The sequence below is a fragment of the Ammodytes marinus genome (genome assembly GCF_949987685.1).
Source record: "Ammodytes marinus genome assembly, chromosome: 14".
NCBI classification, from domain to species: domain Eukaryota; kingdom Metazoa; phylum Chordata; class Actinopteri; order Uranoscopiformes; family Ammodytidae; genus Ammodytes; species Ammodytes marinus.
The window spans coordinates 11,288,727-11,304,878 of record NC_137218.1 but is presented as its reverse complement, the minus strand read 5'-3'; the positions used below and the strand labels follow the sequence as shown (position 1 = coordinate 11,304,878).

Below are 16,152 nucleotides of genomic sequence, written 5' to 3'. Positions count from 1 at the left end.
TGGCCACAACACGTCCCTCAAACCTGACACACCCCCCGGCATGCACATGCTGACACTTTGCCTACACATCTGACACATTGGTTGGTGCCTAGTGGAGTTTCACACTGCAGTTCAGGTGTCTGTTACTTAAAGTTTAATTATAGACAAGTCAAGGGTAATTACCACTCTATATGTGTGTGCACCCAAGTTTCCCAAGAGGTTCAGCCAAGGCTTTAATGTGCATTGTAACAGAATTGAGTGTGATTTAGAGATTAGTTACTGCACAGAGGAGGTGTTAGCTGCCTTTAGGTCAGCCTTATTTACTTTCATATTAAGCTATGAATAAGGAACAGAGCCGGCCCAAGCCTTCAGGGGGCCCTAAGCGAAATATGATTAGGGGGCCCCTCTCCAATGTTAGCGCTGCTGAAACTATAGATCTTTGTTAAATATCATTCACACACCCAGTGTTTTCCGCTAGTGCCTCCACTGTGCGGCTGTGTGAAAATATTAGACAGCCGAGATTCAGACCCTTCTAGGGGGGTCCGGGGGTATGCTCCCCCGGGAGATTTTTTTAACCTTTTTAAAGTGAAATGCATGAATCTGGTGCACTTTGAGAGGAAAATTAAGAGGCTAAATCTGAGAAATTTTGTGTGAACAAATACTTTGGAGACACTGGGTCAGATGAGTTAGAAGCTATTGAAGAAGGACACATGGATTTTCCATAAAAATATTAATATAAAATAAAATATTATGGAGGGTCCTCTGGGTTGGGCTTGGAGCTCTTTTTCTTTTACGGGACATATTTCTCTGTAATATAGTGAATGCATTTAAATGCAGTGTGAGGAACGAAGCAGAAGAACTCTGTTGTCCAGCTACTGTATCTTTTTTTCCACAGACAAGGCTGAAATAGGCTGTATAGACTATACACAGTGCATGGGCAACTGAGGGCAGCCCCATTTCCAATTGTTTTTAAATAAACTCAATACACACTGTGCATGGATGTGAACGTGACATGATCAGATAATTTCGGATTTCCTCCCAGATTAACTGATTACATTTTTAGGCTATTAATTATCTAGACCAAAACATTGTATTCCTTTTTTTGTATGATAACTCACATTTGCATAATATGATGTTAATATAAAAAAAAAAAAATAAAAATTTTTTTTTTTTTTTTTTTTTAGGGGGCCCCCCAGGCAGTCGGGGGCCCTAAGCGGCCGCTTAGTTCGCTTATGCCTCGGGCCGGCTCTGATAAGGAACATACTGTTTGATAAATATTATTAATATTTTATATTTTTAAAGGAAAACTCAACACCTACCTTTTTGGTTTTTCTTTAAATTATATTCCTTTCTATTTTTTCCTAGGTAAAGCACTTTCGGGCTACCCAAGTTTGATTTGATAAATGTATGTTGTGTTCCAGCATTTTGCCTCATTTCCCTGCAAGAAGTTTTCATTTGTTTTTGGAATCTATGATAGATTGCTAGACCCTGCTGTACGCCTCTGTTTAATTATTTAAGGAGGACCTATGATACTTTTCGACTTTTATGACCTATAAACGTTGTTATAATGATTTATAGTCATGTTTAACCATACTAGAATATCAAATAATTACGTACATGCATTTCGACGTATTCCCTGCTGACCGTCTGGGGTGGCTATGCAGAGCACTAAACACTATGGCAACTGGTCGAGAAACAACTTGTTCAAATTTCCGGGTAGTTTCTGTCACGCTCGGGTAGTTTCTGTCACGTTTCCATGTATGGTAATGCTGCTCAGGCAAGCTCCGGCTGCATGCCCCCACCTTCCTGAAAATCTCCCGCTGCTGGAAGGAAGGTAACCAATCACAACGGAGTGGGGTTTGCAGCAGGGGGGGAGGGGCGGAGAAGCTCAAAGCAGTGTGTAGAGAGAGACTGCTGTGCTCGCTAGGGTAAGAGGAAGTGTGTCCCGAAAATCTACATAGTTATAGCAGTTTTTAACAAGAAATTAAGACCAGAAAAGTAGTATAATAGGATCTCTTTAAGGTTTACCACCAATGTTCTGAACATGCACGCTCTTGTCACACACCTAATGTCAAGCCATTGCCAAAGAAAAAGACTCAACACCATTGAAATGTCTATCTTTTTTAAGTTCCGATATTTTCCTTAGCTAACCTGATTTTTGTCCACTGGGTTTTCATGTTTCCTAGCAACGGAATAACCGAGCATGCTCTTAAAACCATCCTTTTTGCAGTCTGGCTTGAATGTATTACAAACATGGTTATATTTACATGCAGCTTACTCCTACATATTTCTCTCTCTCTCTCTCTCTCTTTCTCTCTCTCTCTCTCTCTCTGTCTTTCATTCTCTCTCTGTGCACATTGCAGCTCCTCACCCAGAGCTAGAGAGACCAGCAGTCCATTGATGTCAGGCCAATCCAAGCCCGGTGGACAGACTCACAAGATCTGTTTGGTGTGTTCGGACGAGGCCTCGGGATGCCACTACGGGGTTGTAACCTGCGGCAGCTGTAAGGTGTTCTTCAAGAGGGCTGTCGAAGGTTGGTCCACACGCCCACCTACAGTACCTGCATTCACTCACTCACTCACTCATTCATTCACTCACTCAGACATGACACATTGCTTAAAGCTGCACTAATACCGTTTCAGAGAGGAGAGGGATTTGTTTACATTAGCAAATCCTGCAGTCGGTTCACAAAACTTATTTACCCTACATGTAATTCTTAGTATTGAATAATTCTATCGTCATAAATCAAAACTACATAATTTTGAGGCACCTGGAACCAAACGTAAGACTAGAATATGTTTATAAACCAGACTGTGGGCCCTGCTGCTGTAAACAACAACAGTGAAACAGTAACTTTTCAGGAAGCTTTCTAACTTCAAACACTGTTACAGGGATCCAATTTGCATGTGAGTTAAGTTTGTTTATTCAGTTATGAGAATATACCTTAGAAACGTTTCACTTCTCTGACACACCCGAAGTTAGTGCACCAGGCTATAATCAGATGTTTGTATTCATGCCCGTGTATTCTATGTTATGCATCCACAACCTCATACATATGCGATTGAAATGGTTAGCATCCATTAGCTTCAGACATTGTGTCCCAAACAGTTACATAAGATCAGCTACTGAACACTTTGTGCAACTTAGGCAGCAGAATTTTATATACTTTAAAAAATCCATGGTCGGATCGAATTATTAAGGCTCTTGTTTAGCTTTTGCAGACACATCGGGTACTAGCATTTTTCATGGGTTTCTGTCTTCGTCCTGACTTTGCATGTACCGTAACTGCCCCCACTTCTCTTGCCTTTCCTGTTTGCCCTGTATCATAGCAGAGATAACGATGAACTCATTTTGATTGACAACAAAAAAATTGCAGAAAAAAAAGCCTAAAGCTAAAGTGGAAGCAACCATGCTACCCTTTCCGATTAACATAGTGATGCCCTACAGAGGACTACTCCCATTAGTTTGTGAGGTAGACATTGATTTGCTTTGAAACATTAACATTTGGAATTTTCCTTTTCACTTCTCATCTTAGGCTCAAGCGGTTTAAGCGCTAATTGCCTCAACCAAATCTTGAGATGGGGAGGGCCTGGAATGCACCTGACAAACAGAGTCTAATTTATGTCCAAGGCTCACTGCCATGCATTCCATGGCTCTCTGCTCCTCCCTGCTTCTCTCTCATCTCCTGTTCTTTTGGAGCTGTCTTTACATATGTGTAATTGGTTTGAAGAGGCTTTTGTGAGGGGTATTGGTTCATCCAGGCATTGCCTAGATGAACAATAAATCAATCACGTTAAATGTTCTTATTTTCTCAAAACTTGGCAGTAAATACACTGGAATCCACTAACCTCTTCAAAGCCTTTTCCTTTTTCTTTCATTCTGCTCTTACTTTTTTTTCTCCTATATCTGTCACTATAACGTTACTCGTGAAATAATACAGCTGGCTGGTTGTCGATAATGGTGACCTTGAAGACATTTTCTTTTGTCTCCTGCTTACAAACAGCTATTGGTGGCTTCTGTTCTCTTTAGAAAATGTGTATAAAACAATAGTACAGAAAATAAATATTAATGTAAACTGATTGATTTGAGCTGGTCAATCTGCTACAGTTCATGTGTTGAGTTCTGTGCTTGTTGACTGTTATCTATAGCATATCACCTTCTTCCTCTTTATGTAGTGTTGGTGTTAAAGGCCAAGCACTCAAACTGAAGTGTACGTTTTATTATGTAAAAAGTGATAGTTGAGATAGTTATACATGTCATTTGTGTTTCTCTCCCCCCACCTCCTCCATTCTCCGGTCGTTGTTTCTATGATGGAAGGATGGAGAGCACGACAAAACACAGATGGTAAATAAATGCCCTTTAATAACAAAAATAATCATAACTAATACTTTTGATGATGATGATGATAATCATGATGATATTAATACTATCGGCTCTGATTTTCCCATGTGCCTGTATTTCCTTCAGGACTGAAACATGACCAATCTGTCTAGACACATGCATAGCCTCTTCTGCCATGCTATCTGTTAATGCATGCAAATGTTCTGGTAATTCAAGTCAGCGTAAATTGCCTGTGAGTGATTCTGTGCTCTTCAGTTTTCTGCTTGGAAAGCTCCGGCTCATCATCCTCACAGGTGGTATAGAGCCAATAATTACCATCATCACACTCTCTGTTTGGAATTAAGCCTATTCTTTTAACACTTAAATCACATTAATCCAAGGGATCGGATGTCAAACCTCACCGCTTCACTTTTTTTTCACGTGTTTAATTTACTCTGTGCTGTTTCACTGTGTCCACCAATCACTAGATGTATAGGCCATGTCCAGGTCCCTGCTCTTGAAAATGTCCTGCAATGCAATATAACAGAAGCCACGTGTTCTCCTCAGTGGCTGTGCATTTTCCCAGATAATGTAATTTTTCAAAATTGGTTCTATTTGGCTCATGATGTAGGATAATTGTATCAGCGCATAAGAGGATGCATTTATAATTCGGTTCATCTGAACATTCCAAAATGTGGTGGTTTTGACATTTGATTGATTTTTCTACTGGGTAAGCAATGTTTCCAATGCGGGACACCCATAAGGGAACAAAGAAAAAATCTTGGATTGTTTTCAAAGATAGAACATTTAAAAAAAATATATATACTGTATATATTTGAATAGGTTGTAAGTTGTTTAATTACTTCAAGTTTCAGATGCAGATGTTTATGAAAATCAAAAATATAAGTCAGTGATTTTCACATTTTATCATATTGTCATTTAATTATTTTGGCTAATGGATAAGCAAACATGCCAAACATTTGCTCGTTTTGGCTTCACACTACAAGGAATTGATTGCTTTTTTAAAATGTGTTAACAGTCAGATGAAGCAACCCCTGATCTGCTTGCTGTGAGTGGACAGTAACTAACCACTGGCTCAGTTTGCAAACACTCATTCATTGTAGCCTAACATGCTAGTGTTGGCAACTCACCCAGTTTGAGGCTTCAGCAGCCAGTGCTGACGGCTGCTGCCAGGCCCTTGTTAGCAGAACAGGGCGGGATCAGGGAGAGAGTATACCAGTGGGATTCAGCTGGCACTTTTGACACACACAGATGGCTGTTTACACCATTGTTTGTAAAAACTTCCTTTGATATCATGGATGACTGCTATCTTGTCATCACACCAGCAACCTTGTTCATTTCCATGCTATGTGGTATAAGATTATTCTAACTTTCAAAGGCAACTCTTTCCATGACCTTGACAAATGTCTATAGAAAAAAATTGGCTGTGCTACTATAATAAATATAGATCTTATTTATAATATCAGTATATCAATTAGGCATGTAGTAACTAACAACACTTACTTAGTTAAATAACACATTTCCAGACACCTGTTTGCGCCATCTTGATTTCAGACTTTATTTAGCTGCAGCCACCATCAGGGTAGGCCACTGCGGCTCTGAAACATCATTAAACTGAGCTAATCATTTGCTTGATGTCCTAGATTCGCTGTTTGCCAATGCTCATAGTACATGCATTTAGGCTGCTGTATTAGGGTCAGTGTTCACCGACTTGTGAGCATACAGGACGATGGCAAATGGTATAAAGCGCTACATAATGAAGGAAAGTGAATATGTTATGGAGGTAATTACACAGGTTATTGCTACAGAGGTCTGACAGCCACACTATAGCCTACAATGAATGGACAGCCTGTCAAATATGAACAGTGCTTGCTGTTCCATGAAACAACGTTTGAGTTTAGCTTTAGATGAGCATCTTAAACGTTGGATCAAATGTACATTACAATAATAATTTAGTTAATTTCCAAGAGAAAGGCTAACACAAAAGGTAGCGAAGTAAAAGTAATGTTAGTGTTGCATCTGCATCCACAGTTCTATCTAATCTTTTAAAAAAAATCTCTGTGTGCACCATGTCTATTTTAAAGGTTTGACCCAACCGCCGCAGCATCTTTCCTATGTATCAGTGGGATTGTAGTTGAATTAAGCCCATTAATGTGTGAGCTGTCATTATACAGTAAAAGACATCACAGTAATATTTACAAAGTAAGTTTTTTTTTAACCCTATATTTCTCTTTCTGTGATGTCACGAGAAAGAGAAATATAGGGTTAAAAAAAACACTCTTTCTGCCTTTTCTCAGGCTAGGATAAACCGATTAAATTTTTTTTCTGCATAGGATCTCAGAATTCAATACACCTTCATATTCAAACCGGTGAAGTAGGCCTTTAAGATGTTTTTTTTGGCATTTTTATGCTTTATTGATAGTGTAGAGACATAGTAGAAATGGGGCAGAGAGGGGGAGTGACATGCAGAGAACAACCGCGGGCTGGAATTGACCCGGGTCCGCTGCTGGCCGAGGCCCATGGGGGGGACGCCTTACCAACTGAGCTAAAGGCGCCCCCGTGAACTGTCATTACTGTCAGGAACAGCAGGTCAAGCCAGGTCAATTGTTTCTTTTAACCTGTCAAGATAAGAAAAAATGCATTTTAATTGTTAGGATAAAGTGTTGCAGAGATACAATATACACTCTTATTATTTAGACATTTTATTACATGACGCCGGCAATATTATTGGATGCCCTTTAGTTCAGAAAGCTGCATCAAACCCATGATATGTCAAAGAAAGCAGAAAGGATATTTATTGTCACAAAGGGCAAATTGTCAAGGCACTGTTGACTAAGGTGTTGTTTCAGCCATTGGTGTTTTTTGGGGTCATGCAGAAACTTTCACTGTGTGTGTTCAATGAATGAAAGGTTACTGGAGAGGAAAAGCTATCTATCTGTTGTATCATCCGGTGTGAACATTCATGTACCAATTAAAGATTGTAGTGGGGTTAATGGGGACTGAACAATGGTTTTCATGCAGATATTGTATTGTGTCCTCTGCTTCTGTCAATCTAATGTATATGAGTGATGCTATGCTATCAAAATGATACTAAGTGACTAATGAGCATGCCTGTCACCTCACCTCTCAAACATCAGTAGTAATTGGTACGTTATAATTTGGTCATCCAGCCATCCAGCATAGTGGAACAATCCAACATTGAGGGGAGTACCGTTATATGGCTGTCACAGAGCTGGATCTTAGAAAGTTGAAAGTAATTCAACTTATAGGTGCAGCACATATTGAATGTCAATTGTTCACATCACTTCGGTTTATTTTCTCTTCTGCAACGTCTATGTTTTCAGTGCGCTCTGCATTTTTCTGATAGTAGCCTATACGATAAGAAACCAAAAGTCGAATATAATAAGTTAATTCTATTGACATATTATTAACAAACTACCCTATGTAAGTCTTAATCTGACCTGTTTCCCCTGGGTATGTTGCGTGCCTATCACTGAGACACAAAAACAAAGCGAGCTAATATGTCTTACTATTTTCTTCTCCTTGTCTTTCTTCTCCTCCCTGTCCTCTGCACAGGCCAGCACAACTACCTGTGTGCAGGGAGAAACGACTGCATCATTGATAAGATCCGGAGAAAGAACTGTCCAGCCTGCCGCTTCAGGAAGTGTCTTCAGGCCGGAATGAACTTGGAAGGTAAACTCACTGCCTGGCCCATCTGACATGTGTGAGGCGTTTTCCAACTGAAGTGTGTTTTGGGGCGGGATATGGTAACGAAAGGGGATCTGATCAAATCCTGCAGCTTTGTTTGGAATGTTCAAATACAGAGTGATGTGGAGCTGTAGAGGACTGTTATACCCACACACCTTCCTCACGCATGTTATCCGGAGGTGGAAGGGAAAATTATTCCTTAACTAAAGTCTAAGCTGAGTGATATCTAAATGCAAACTTCCTAGTATGATAATGCTTTGCCAGTCACCATGAGCATACATTCAGGCGTGGGTTTTTCAGATGTTATGGCATATGTGCCCATTAAGCTGCTTGAATGAAGGGTTGGACATATTTTAGCATGGGAACACGTGTTGCTTTTTGTTGTTTTCTTTGCTTTAGCATTTTGATGGTTTAGAGGTATGTGGATTTGAGATAGTCCAAATAAGAACACAAGACAGAAAAACATAAGAAGAGACATTGAAAGGGAATGATGTCTAGGGCAGTGGCAGTACTCAGCAATTTGCCACAGCTCTGTGAAAAATGTCTGATTTATTTTTTCTTTGAATGTCTGAAACAATATCTACAATTTCCTCTGGAACATTTTGTTCTAAACAAGCATTAGAAAGGCGGTAATGTGGATTGGCTGGTGTGTTAGTCACTCATCTGTGAACATGTGCGTTTGTGCGCCATTTTCTATGATGTGTTGTTCCTCACAAGTGTGTTGGTATGCAGGCCTGGGGCCTGGGGAAAGTGCCATCTCCTCACATAAATGTATCAATGCACCTTTCAAGTCCAAACCCTACAGCCTTGGATCACGTGATGATCATTTAACTGATTCTTCCTCAATAGGATGTCTCATGTTAAGGACACAATGCGCAAAGTATGCCATGTTGAGCTTCCAAATATGGACATAGGATGAAAGCACAACAGCTGCTTAAGTGCCTGGAACTTGGTTGTGGTGTTATTCCATTTGACACTCCCTTGTGTATTGAAATAGCTGTCAGTGGTTTGTAGAAATAAGTTTTCTTTAGTGAGACAAGATTCAGTAAGCACTGGAGTGTTTCAAAGAGGAGAAAGTAGTTTCACATACAGAGAGAGGCAGAGACAGAAAGACGGAGGGAGGGAGAGATGTGATGGACGTCAGTGGTGCATCAGCAGACAGACTTCCGTCAGTAAGGCTTTTAGTTGCCATAGAAACGCCCAGGAGAGGAAATTAAAAAAGGTAGAGTAAATAAAAAAACATGTTTTTCTCACAGGAACCTCTCAACTGACATGTTTTGCACATTTAGTGGGAGAAAATGTCAAAGAATAATGCCCTGATAATCTACGTACCCTGTGAAAAAGGGGCAGCTATTTTACCATCGTTGTTGATGCGTTCTCTTGACTTTTCTCTGGTTCGTGAGAACTTGTTGAACCTAGTTGAATGCCTGCCTGTCTGTATCTCTGTACATACAAGCCTCTGAAGAAATCACATGACACACCATCAAATACATTCTGTTTACCACCGCACTCTCTATGTGTATAAAAGTACTATCTATCTAACAAGTGGTTTACTGCTTTGGTCTTCAACTTACCCAACACTCTGGTCCATGCAAAGTTGCAAACAGGAGCATTTGCCTAATGTCTAAACAATAAAATAATGACTTTCACTGTTTCATGTCTCCGTACCTTCCCTTTCTCCGTCCCTCCACAGCGAGAAAAAACAAGAAGCTGATCAAGATGAAAGTGCAGCGGCCCGCCGGATCATCGGAGCCCGTCAACCACATGCCTATAGCAGTCATCCCCGCCTGCATGCCCCAGCTGGTGCCCACCATGCTGTCTGTGCTGAAGGCCATCGAGCCAGAGATCATCTACTCAGGCTACGACAGCACACTGCCCGACACCTCCTCACGACTGATGAGCACTCTGAACAGGCTCGGGGGGCAGCAGGTCATCTCTGCAGTCAAGTGGGCTAAGTCGCTGCCAGGTAACACAATACTTCACTTTCCCCCCAAAGAACTTGTATTTTTAACTTGTCAAGACATGAAGTACACATTGATAAAGTTGCTATTCGTGCCTAGAGTGTGATTAATACAATGGCCATCAACTTTTTCTTTTTTGGAGGCACATGCCACACGACAACATTTGAAGTCATTGGTCAGCAACATAGTCTATATAACTACCAAGATAGCTAGCAACTTCCAGTACATAAGCTTCTCCATTGGCCTGAGTGATGCAAGTGAGGCAAGTTTTTTCAGAACATTTTAATCACACACACACACCACTTTTGGGGATGACAAGAGTCTTAACAAGTGGGATCAGCTCCTCCCATTCCCCCTCGTAATTCAAACACTGCTCAGCATTGTAAGCATTCCTGTGCTAAGCTAAGAAACATGTGTAGCTGCGAGTTAACTTGCCATAATTCAAATGGCTCAGCGTTCCTTCTAGATGTGAGAACAGGTGTTTAGACTTTTTCTCTAGTCTGACTATAAACTGTGATCATTATCTTAAAATAATGAGTGTGCTGTGCAGCTTCTGGCTGAACAAGTGGAATGGTGCAGTTAATGAGAGGCAAAGAAGGAGCTGTTATGTAGCAAAGGTTTATCATTTGGCTGATTTAATCATGGTCAGGCCGCTAGCCAGTTAGTTATCGTAATTGGTGCAGTAGTGGCCATTGTGGAAGTCTCTGTCTCTTTACTTAAAACTGTAGAATGCAGAAACATTATACATTCTTTCTAAATGGGTCCATGCGGAGCCCAGCAGATGTTCAGCAACCATGTCATAAAAAAGTGTGACCCCTGTAATGGCTGAATCCGTGATTATAGACCGACGAGGAGAGTAATGTCGGCTTATGAAAGAACAGTCCACTGTAGACACCCAGCCATTACAAATTAGTTTCTCACCAGGGCATGCCAAAGGTTAATATCTTTTTGAATATGTATAAAGAGGATTTTCCTAGAATCCACTAAAATCATTGTCTCTGCAAAGCAAATGTTCCTACAGAAATACTTTGGGCTTCAGTTCATGAAGGAATATACTTTTATTTTACTGTTGTCCCACAAAACCCAAATTCATGTTGTAAACATCAAGAAAAAACAAGGGTTTGAAGGCTTCCCAGCTTCATGTCCACAATGAAAACACAGAGTGTTTGGAATTTTAACCGCTTACACTATATTTCTCATCATGAGAAAGAAGGCACATGACCTGATAATCGCTTCAAGTATTTGCTTGGAGATTTTCTCTCTTTCTCACTTTAATTGCTGCCATTGGTCACACCAAAGATTACACATCACATTTCACAAATAACATCTCTCTACGAAATGGCACTATACACGCAGAAGCCCTTTTTTCTTTTTCTTTTTTTTTGCTGGGACTTCTCTGTGTGTGACAGTACGATGAGGGACAAATCTGGCTCCGATCTTGTTGTGTGTTCACTGTTCATTGTCCACAGTTGGCAGCCTGCCAAGGTGACCGTGAGGAAGGGAGGGGGGCTTTTATATAACAGAGCTGTGCTTTGAAACAAATGTTATGTGAACAGACTTTTCTAGTACAGTTCCACTGTTATAGTTACGATTGAACTGCCATTTAACTCCAATTTGAACATCGACTTAATAAGGTCCTCCTATTTAGTTTTGTGTGAGCATGACTCATATAATTGTGTTTTAATGGAATGTATGGGGCAAATTACATTTTTTCCCCCTAGGTTAATGGTTTATGTATCTCTTTGGAATTATATGTTAATTGTATCACATGCAGTAACATACTACCTCACCTTATCACATCAAATAATAATTTTTCGAGCTGCCAAAATATATAACATACAGTATATAATGTCTTTGCTATCTGGCGTAAAGCCTGGTATCTCAATATTTGGACATTTTAATATTTCTTCATGAATCTGCGCTATTGGTCACACTTCACATCTATTCAATTTAAACAATTGAAAGTATGAAAAATACTTTGTGAATTGACGACGCAGAGATAATTAGTTTAAAAAAAATCCAGTGTTTATTTTTATCTCCTGACAAATTACCATTTTTGCCCGACAGCCTGTCTGGGTTTGTTGTTATGTGTCTCTCTATCTCACCCACTTGTATCTGTCATCCCTAGGGTTCCGTAACCTGCACCTGGATGACCAGATGACATTGCTGCAGTGCTCCTGGCTCTTTCTCATGTCCTTTAGTCTGGGCTGGAGGTCGTATGAGCAGTGTAACGGTGGCATGCTCTGCTTCGCCCCTGATCTTGTCATCAACAAGTGCGTACCACAGCCAGCTGTTGCGTTTGTATGCAGGCCTTCCATCTGCACAACCTCTTTCCCAGTCATTCTATTTCATGGCCTCGGCCTTAATCAGTTTACCCATTCACTCACCCATCTATCTACAGTACACTGGACAATGTGTGTTTGTGTGTTTGTGTGTGTGTGTGTGTGTGTGTGTGTGTGTGTGTGTGTGTGTGTGTGTGTGTGTGTGTGTGTGTGTGTGTGTGTGTGTGTGTGTGTGTGTGTGTGTGTGTGTGTGTGTGTGTGTGTGTGTGTGTGTGTGTGTGTGTGTGTGTGTGTGTGTTAAGATGTTAAATCAGGTGAATAGAAGCTGTCAGTGACAGGGCGTTTATCAGAGGAAGCACATGGCTGTCTGCACCCTCAGCAGGGCCAGAGTGGAGTTATCAGGGACTGTTGTACAGGGGAGTTGAACATTACAAGTGAGCAAGATAGCAGGGAAAAAGCCCTCAAATGTCCCACAGTGCTTTGAATACATGTAGTTAAGCCACTTTCTGGATATGAGAGGTTATTAGCTTAGCATAAAAAGTAGAAAGCACCTTGGGGAAACTAGCTATCCTGTCTCAGTCCAACGCACAAAAATATGCCTACACACCTTGTGTAGCTCATTAATTAATATCTTATACTAGAAATTTGTAGTAGTTAAAAAAACTATAGGCTATTTGTGCTTTTATGGGGAGTCATTTTATATTTCTCAGGCAACTTCATACAGAAGTGGCTAGTTGTTTATCCCCAATGCTTCCATTCCACACGGAGAGAAGGTTCAGGTATACGACATCAGTGTGTTAATTACAAATCCTCATTAGGTTGGAGAAATTGATTGTGCTTCAAAGTCTGTGTGCTTCTTTGTAGTCCCTGCAGGAAACAGGGAGGGCAGAGGCTCGTTAGCTTGTCTGTTCCTGTAGCACTGTTTCCAGCTGTTGAAGGTCAGCTTGTCCCATTATATTCCATTGTCTTTGGTATTACTGCGTCAAACCTCCTCACATCTTAGTATAGTGGGCCTTTTTTGGATTTGGTTTCCCACCAGTGGACTTTCTGTTTGAGCCGTTACTGGTTTATAAACACACTCCCTGTCCTACACTTAGCCTCTGTTCCGCTAGCGGTTTATTTTATACATGGGAGTTTTATATCTATATTTAAAGATTTGAATCAGAACTATTTGATCAAGAAACAATACAATACAAAAATAAAACATCGTAAAAAAACACATGTACTTTAGTTTGTGTATGTACTCTATAGGGGAGTTCTCCTGCTCGTAGCTTTTAAATTAACCACTGACTTAGATGTGACCAGTTGGGAAATGTTGGAAGGGCTGCGTCCCTTTGCCCAAAGTTTAAAGAGGACCTATGATACTTTTTGACTTTTATGACCTATAAACGTTGGGGTGGCTGTGCAGACCACTAAACAATAGTGCTCTGCGGAGAAGCACAAAGCCGAGTTTGGAGATAGACTGCTGTGCTCGCTCAGATGACAGGAAGAGTTTCCCGAAAATCTACATGGTTTTTTGTGATGTGATTCGTGTCAGGTTGCTCTATAGCAGTTTTTAACAAGAAATTAAGACCAGAAAAGTAGTATGTGGTTAACTTAATAGTCAATTGAAAGATTGCAACAAACAATGAGCTCTTGCCAGCACAGACAACCTGCAAACAGCTCATCCTCTTCAATGGAACTACTACAGTACGTAAGTGGAGAGGCCAGAGCTGTTAAGAGCCGCTCCCAATGTACACGAAAGCCAAGAGAGGTTTCAAAAATAGATACAAAAGGTGAAACAGTCATTGTCGGTAGCGCTGTAGTTGGTCAGAATGAATACAGCTACACACTGTACCTCGGCCTGTGCTTTATTGATTTTTAGAGGTATAGAAGTAAACAAGGGCTGTGTGTGTAAGGGGAAGTGAGTTGTGAAAATCCATCGGGACTGATTTCACAGTCCAGTTTTATTTCGCGGTTATAGGGCGTCCCTGCTGTGGCTTGTTTTTTTTTAAATTGAATTGAAAAAGAGTACGAGTGAAAGAGCTTTGAGTCTAACCTGTCTGTCTCTCCTCTCCCCTCTTCTCAGAGAGCGTATGAAGCTCCCCTTCATGAATGACCAGTGCGAGCAGATGCTGAAGATCTGTAACGAGTTTGTCCGACTGCAGGTGTCCTATGACGAGTACCTGTGCATGAAGGTCCTGCTACTGCTCAGCACAGGTAATGGAACACACTGCTACTGCATCAAACTCTATTCAGTCTGTGGTGAAAACAGCTCTCACGATCAATTTTCATTGTATTAACGTCTTAGGCAAGGCAAGGCAAGGCAAGTTTATTTATATAGCACAATTCAGACACAAGGCCACTCAAAGTGCTTACACTGCCGCAGCCATTTATTTACATTATATATTTTTTTCATTCATTTGAGGTGGGCTTAGTTTGTCGCAGTGGGGAAGTGTATTGAATGGAATGAAAACAAGACTACACATCGACATCACAATTCAATACAATACAATGAATACCTTTTCTCTTCAGGGTGCCACATGTAGAAATGTTTGTATCATGTTGGTTACTTCCGGCAGATAGGATAGTTGTGGATGGATGGATGGATAGATATGGGATTAAATTGCCTCCTAAAAGGAGAAGCTCAAAGCAGTGTGTAGAGCAGTGGTTCTCAAAGTGTGGGGCGCGCCCCACCGGTGGGGAATAGAGACATGACAAGTGGGGCGCAACGAACGGGAGGAATATGTGTCCACATCCGTGGCGCATAGTTTTTAGAAATATATCAATATATGTTTTTTTTTACCGTTTCCAAGCGTGAGTTGGAGGAGTGGAGGAGAGCCCCTGCTATTCCCCTTCTTCAATTAACACATAAAAACCATAATAACGTGGATAGAACAGAAGCCAAAATCATCAGCCCAGCAGATGGGCCAGCCGCAATCACTAATAAAGAGTGTGGCGCCAGATGCACAATGGACACACAGTGTCATTCACTGGGAAACGTCGGTAGCGTCAAGGCAGCTCATCCCCGAACTAAACAAAGTTTTGACAGAGGTTGTGAGTGTGCTCAATTTCATCAAAACCAATGAAAGCGCAATTGTTCTCCGCACTTTGTGAGGAGATAGGAGCTGATCACACACACACACACACACAAATATGATCATACAGCTGGGCTCACAATGATGCAAGGTGTTGTAGCGCGTCTTTGAGTTCAGAGCGGATATTCTGTTCTTTTCTTCATAGACTGCATATAAAAGTGTTGTAGGCCTACCTTCAATTGTCTTACCTTCAAACTCCTCCAACTCAGTCTGGTATAGTTTAAAAAAAAAGAAAAAACGTCAACTGCTGCTGCATCAGAGTCCGAGTCGGCACCGTGCGCATCAACAGTCATTCAAAGCAGCGGTAGTAATCACACAACTGGACGGTGGAGAAAGTCCCGTCAGTTAAAAATAGTGATCCAGTTTTCAAATCCCAGTTAAAATCGGCAGGATATAGAGCTAATTTGCTTTAAAAAAAAGTTGCTACTGTCTCAAACAAGGCTCCCGCTCCCCTTCCCTCACCTGGTGGGATAAGCTTCTCAAATCGCGTTGCAGCGCTACACTGAAATCTGCGACCATAGAGCCTGCATGCGCAAACCGAAAATCGGACTGGGTGTGCGACCAGACCAAATGCTGTAATAAAAACTATATAAAAACGTCTTTCTTTGCACTGATGGTCTCGTTTGCTGTTAAAGGTAATTTATGACTATCAGAGGAAACATGGGGCTGTTTAAAAGATATTTAAATGTTACTCGTAGCTGCTTTAAGGAGACTCGATAATGGTATCGATATCAATAAAAAGTAGCGATCTCCATCCCTACTTGAGATGCAGTATTGAGCCTTCAGCCCTATTCTGAAAATATG

General features: G+C 40.9%; 1 protein-coding gene across 2 annotated transcripts in view; it reads left to right on the top strand.

Annotated features, from left to right (window-relative positions):
- The window catches only part of LOC307260812 (glucocorticoid receptor-like), a 61,611-nt gene that overhangs the window by 35,744 nt on the left and 9,715 nt on the right, over positions 1-16,152 (top strand). For both annotated transcript variants that reach the window (XM_080041146.1, XM_080041145.1), the window contains exons 3-8: positions 2,343-2,512; positions 4,297-4,323; positions 7,897-8,013; positions 9,722-9,994; positions 12,118-12,262; positions 14,340-14,470. In XM_080041146.1, coding sequence (XP_079897272.1) covers positions 2,343-2,512; positions 4,297-4,323; positions 7,897-8,013; positions 9,722-9,994; positions 12,118-12,262; positions 14,340-14,470 — 863 coding nt within the window. The remainder of the gene's footprint in view (positions 1-2,342; positions 2,513-4,296; positions 4,324-7,896; positions 8,014-9,721; positions 9,995-12,117; positions 12,263-14,339; positions 14,471-16,152) is intronic.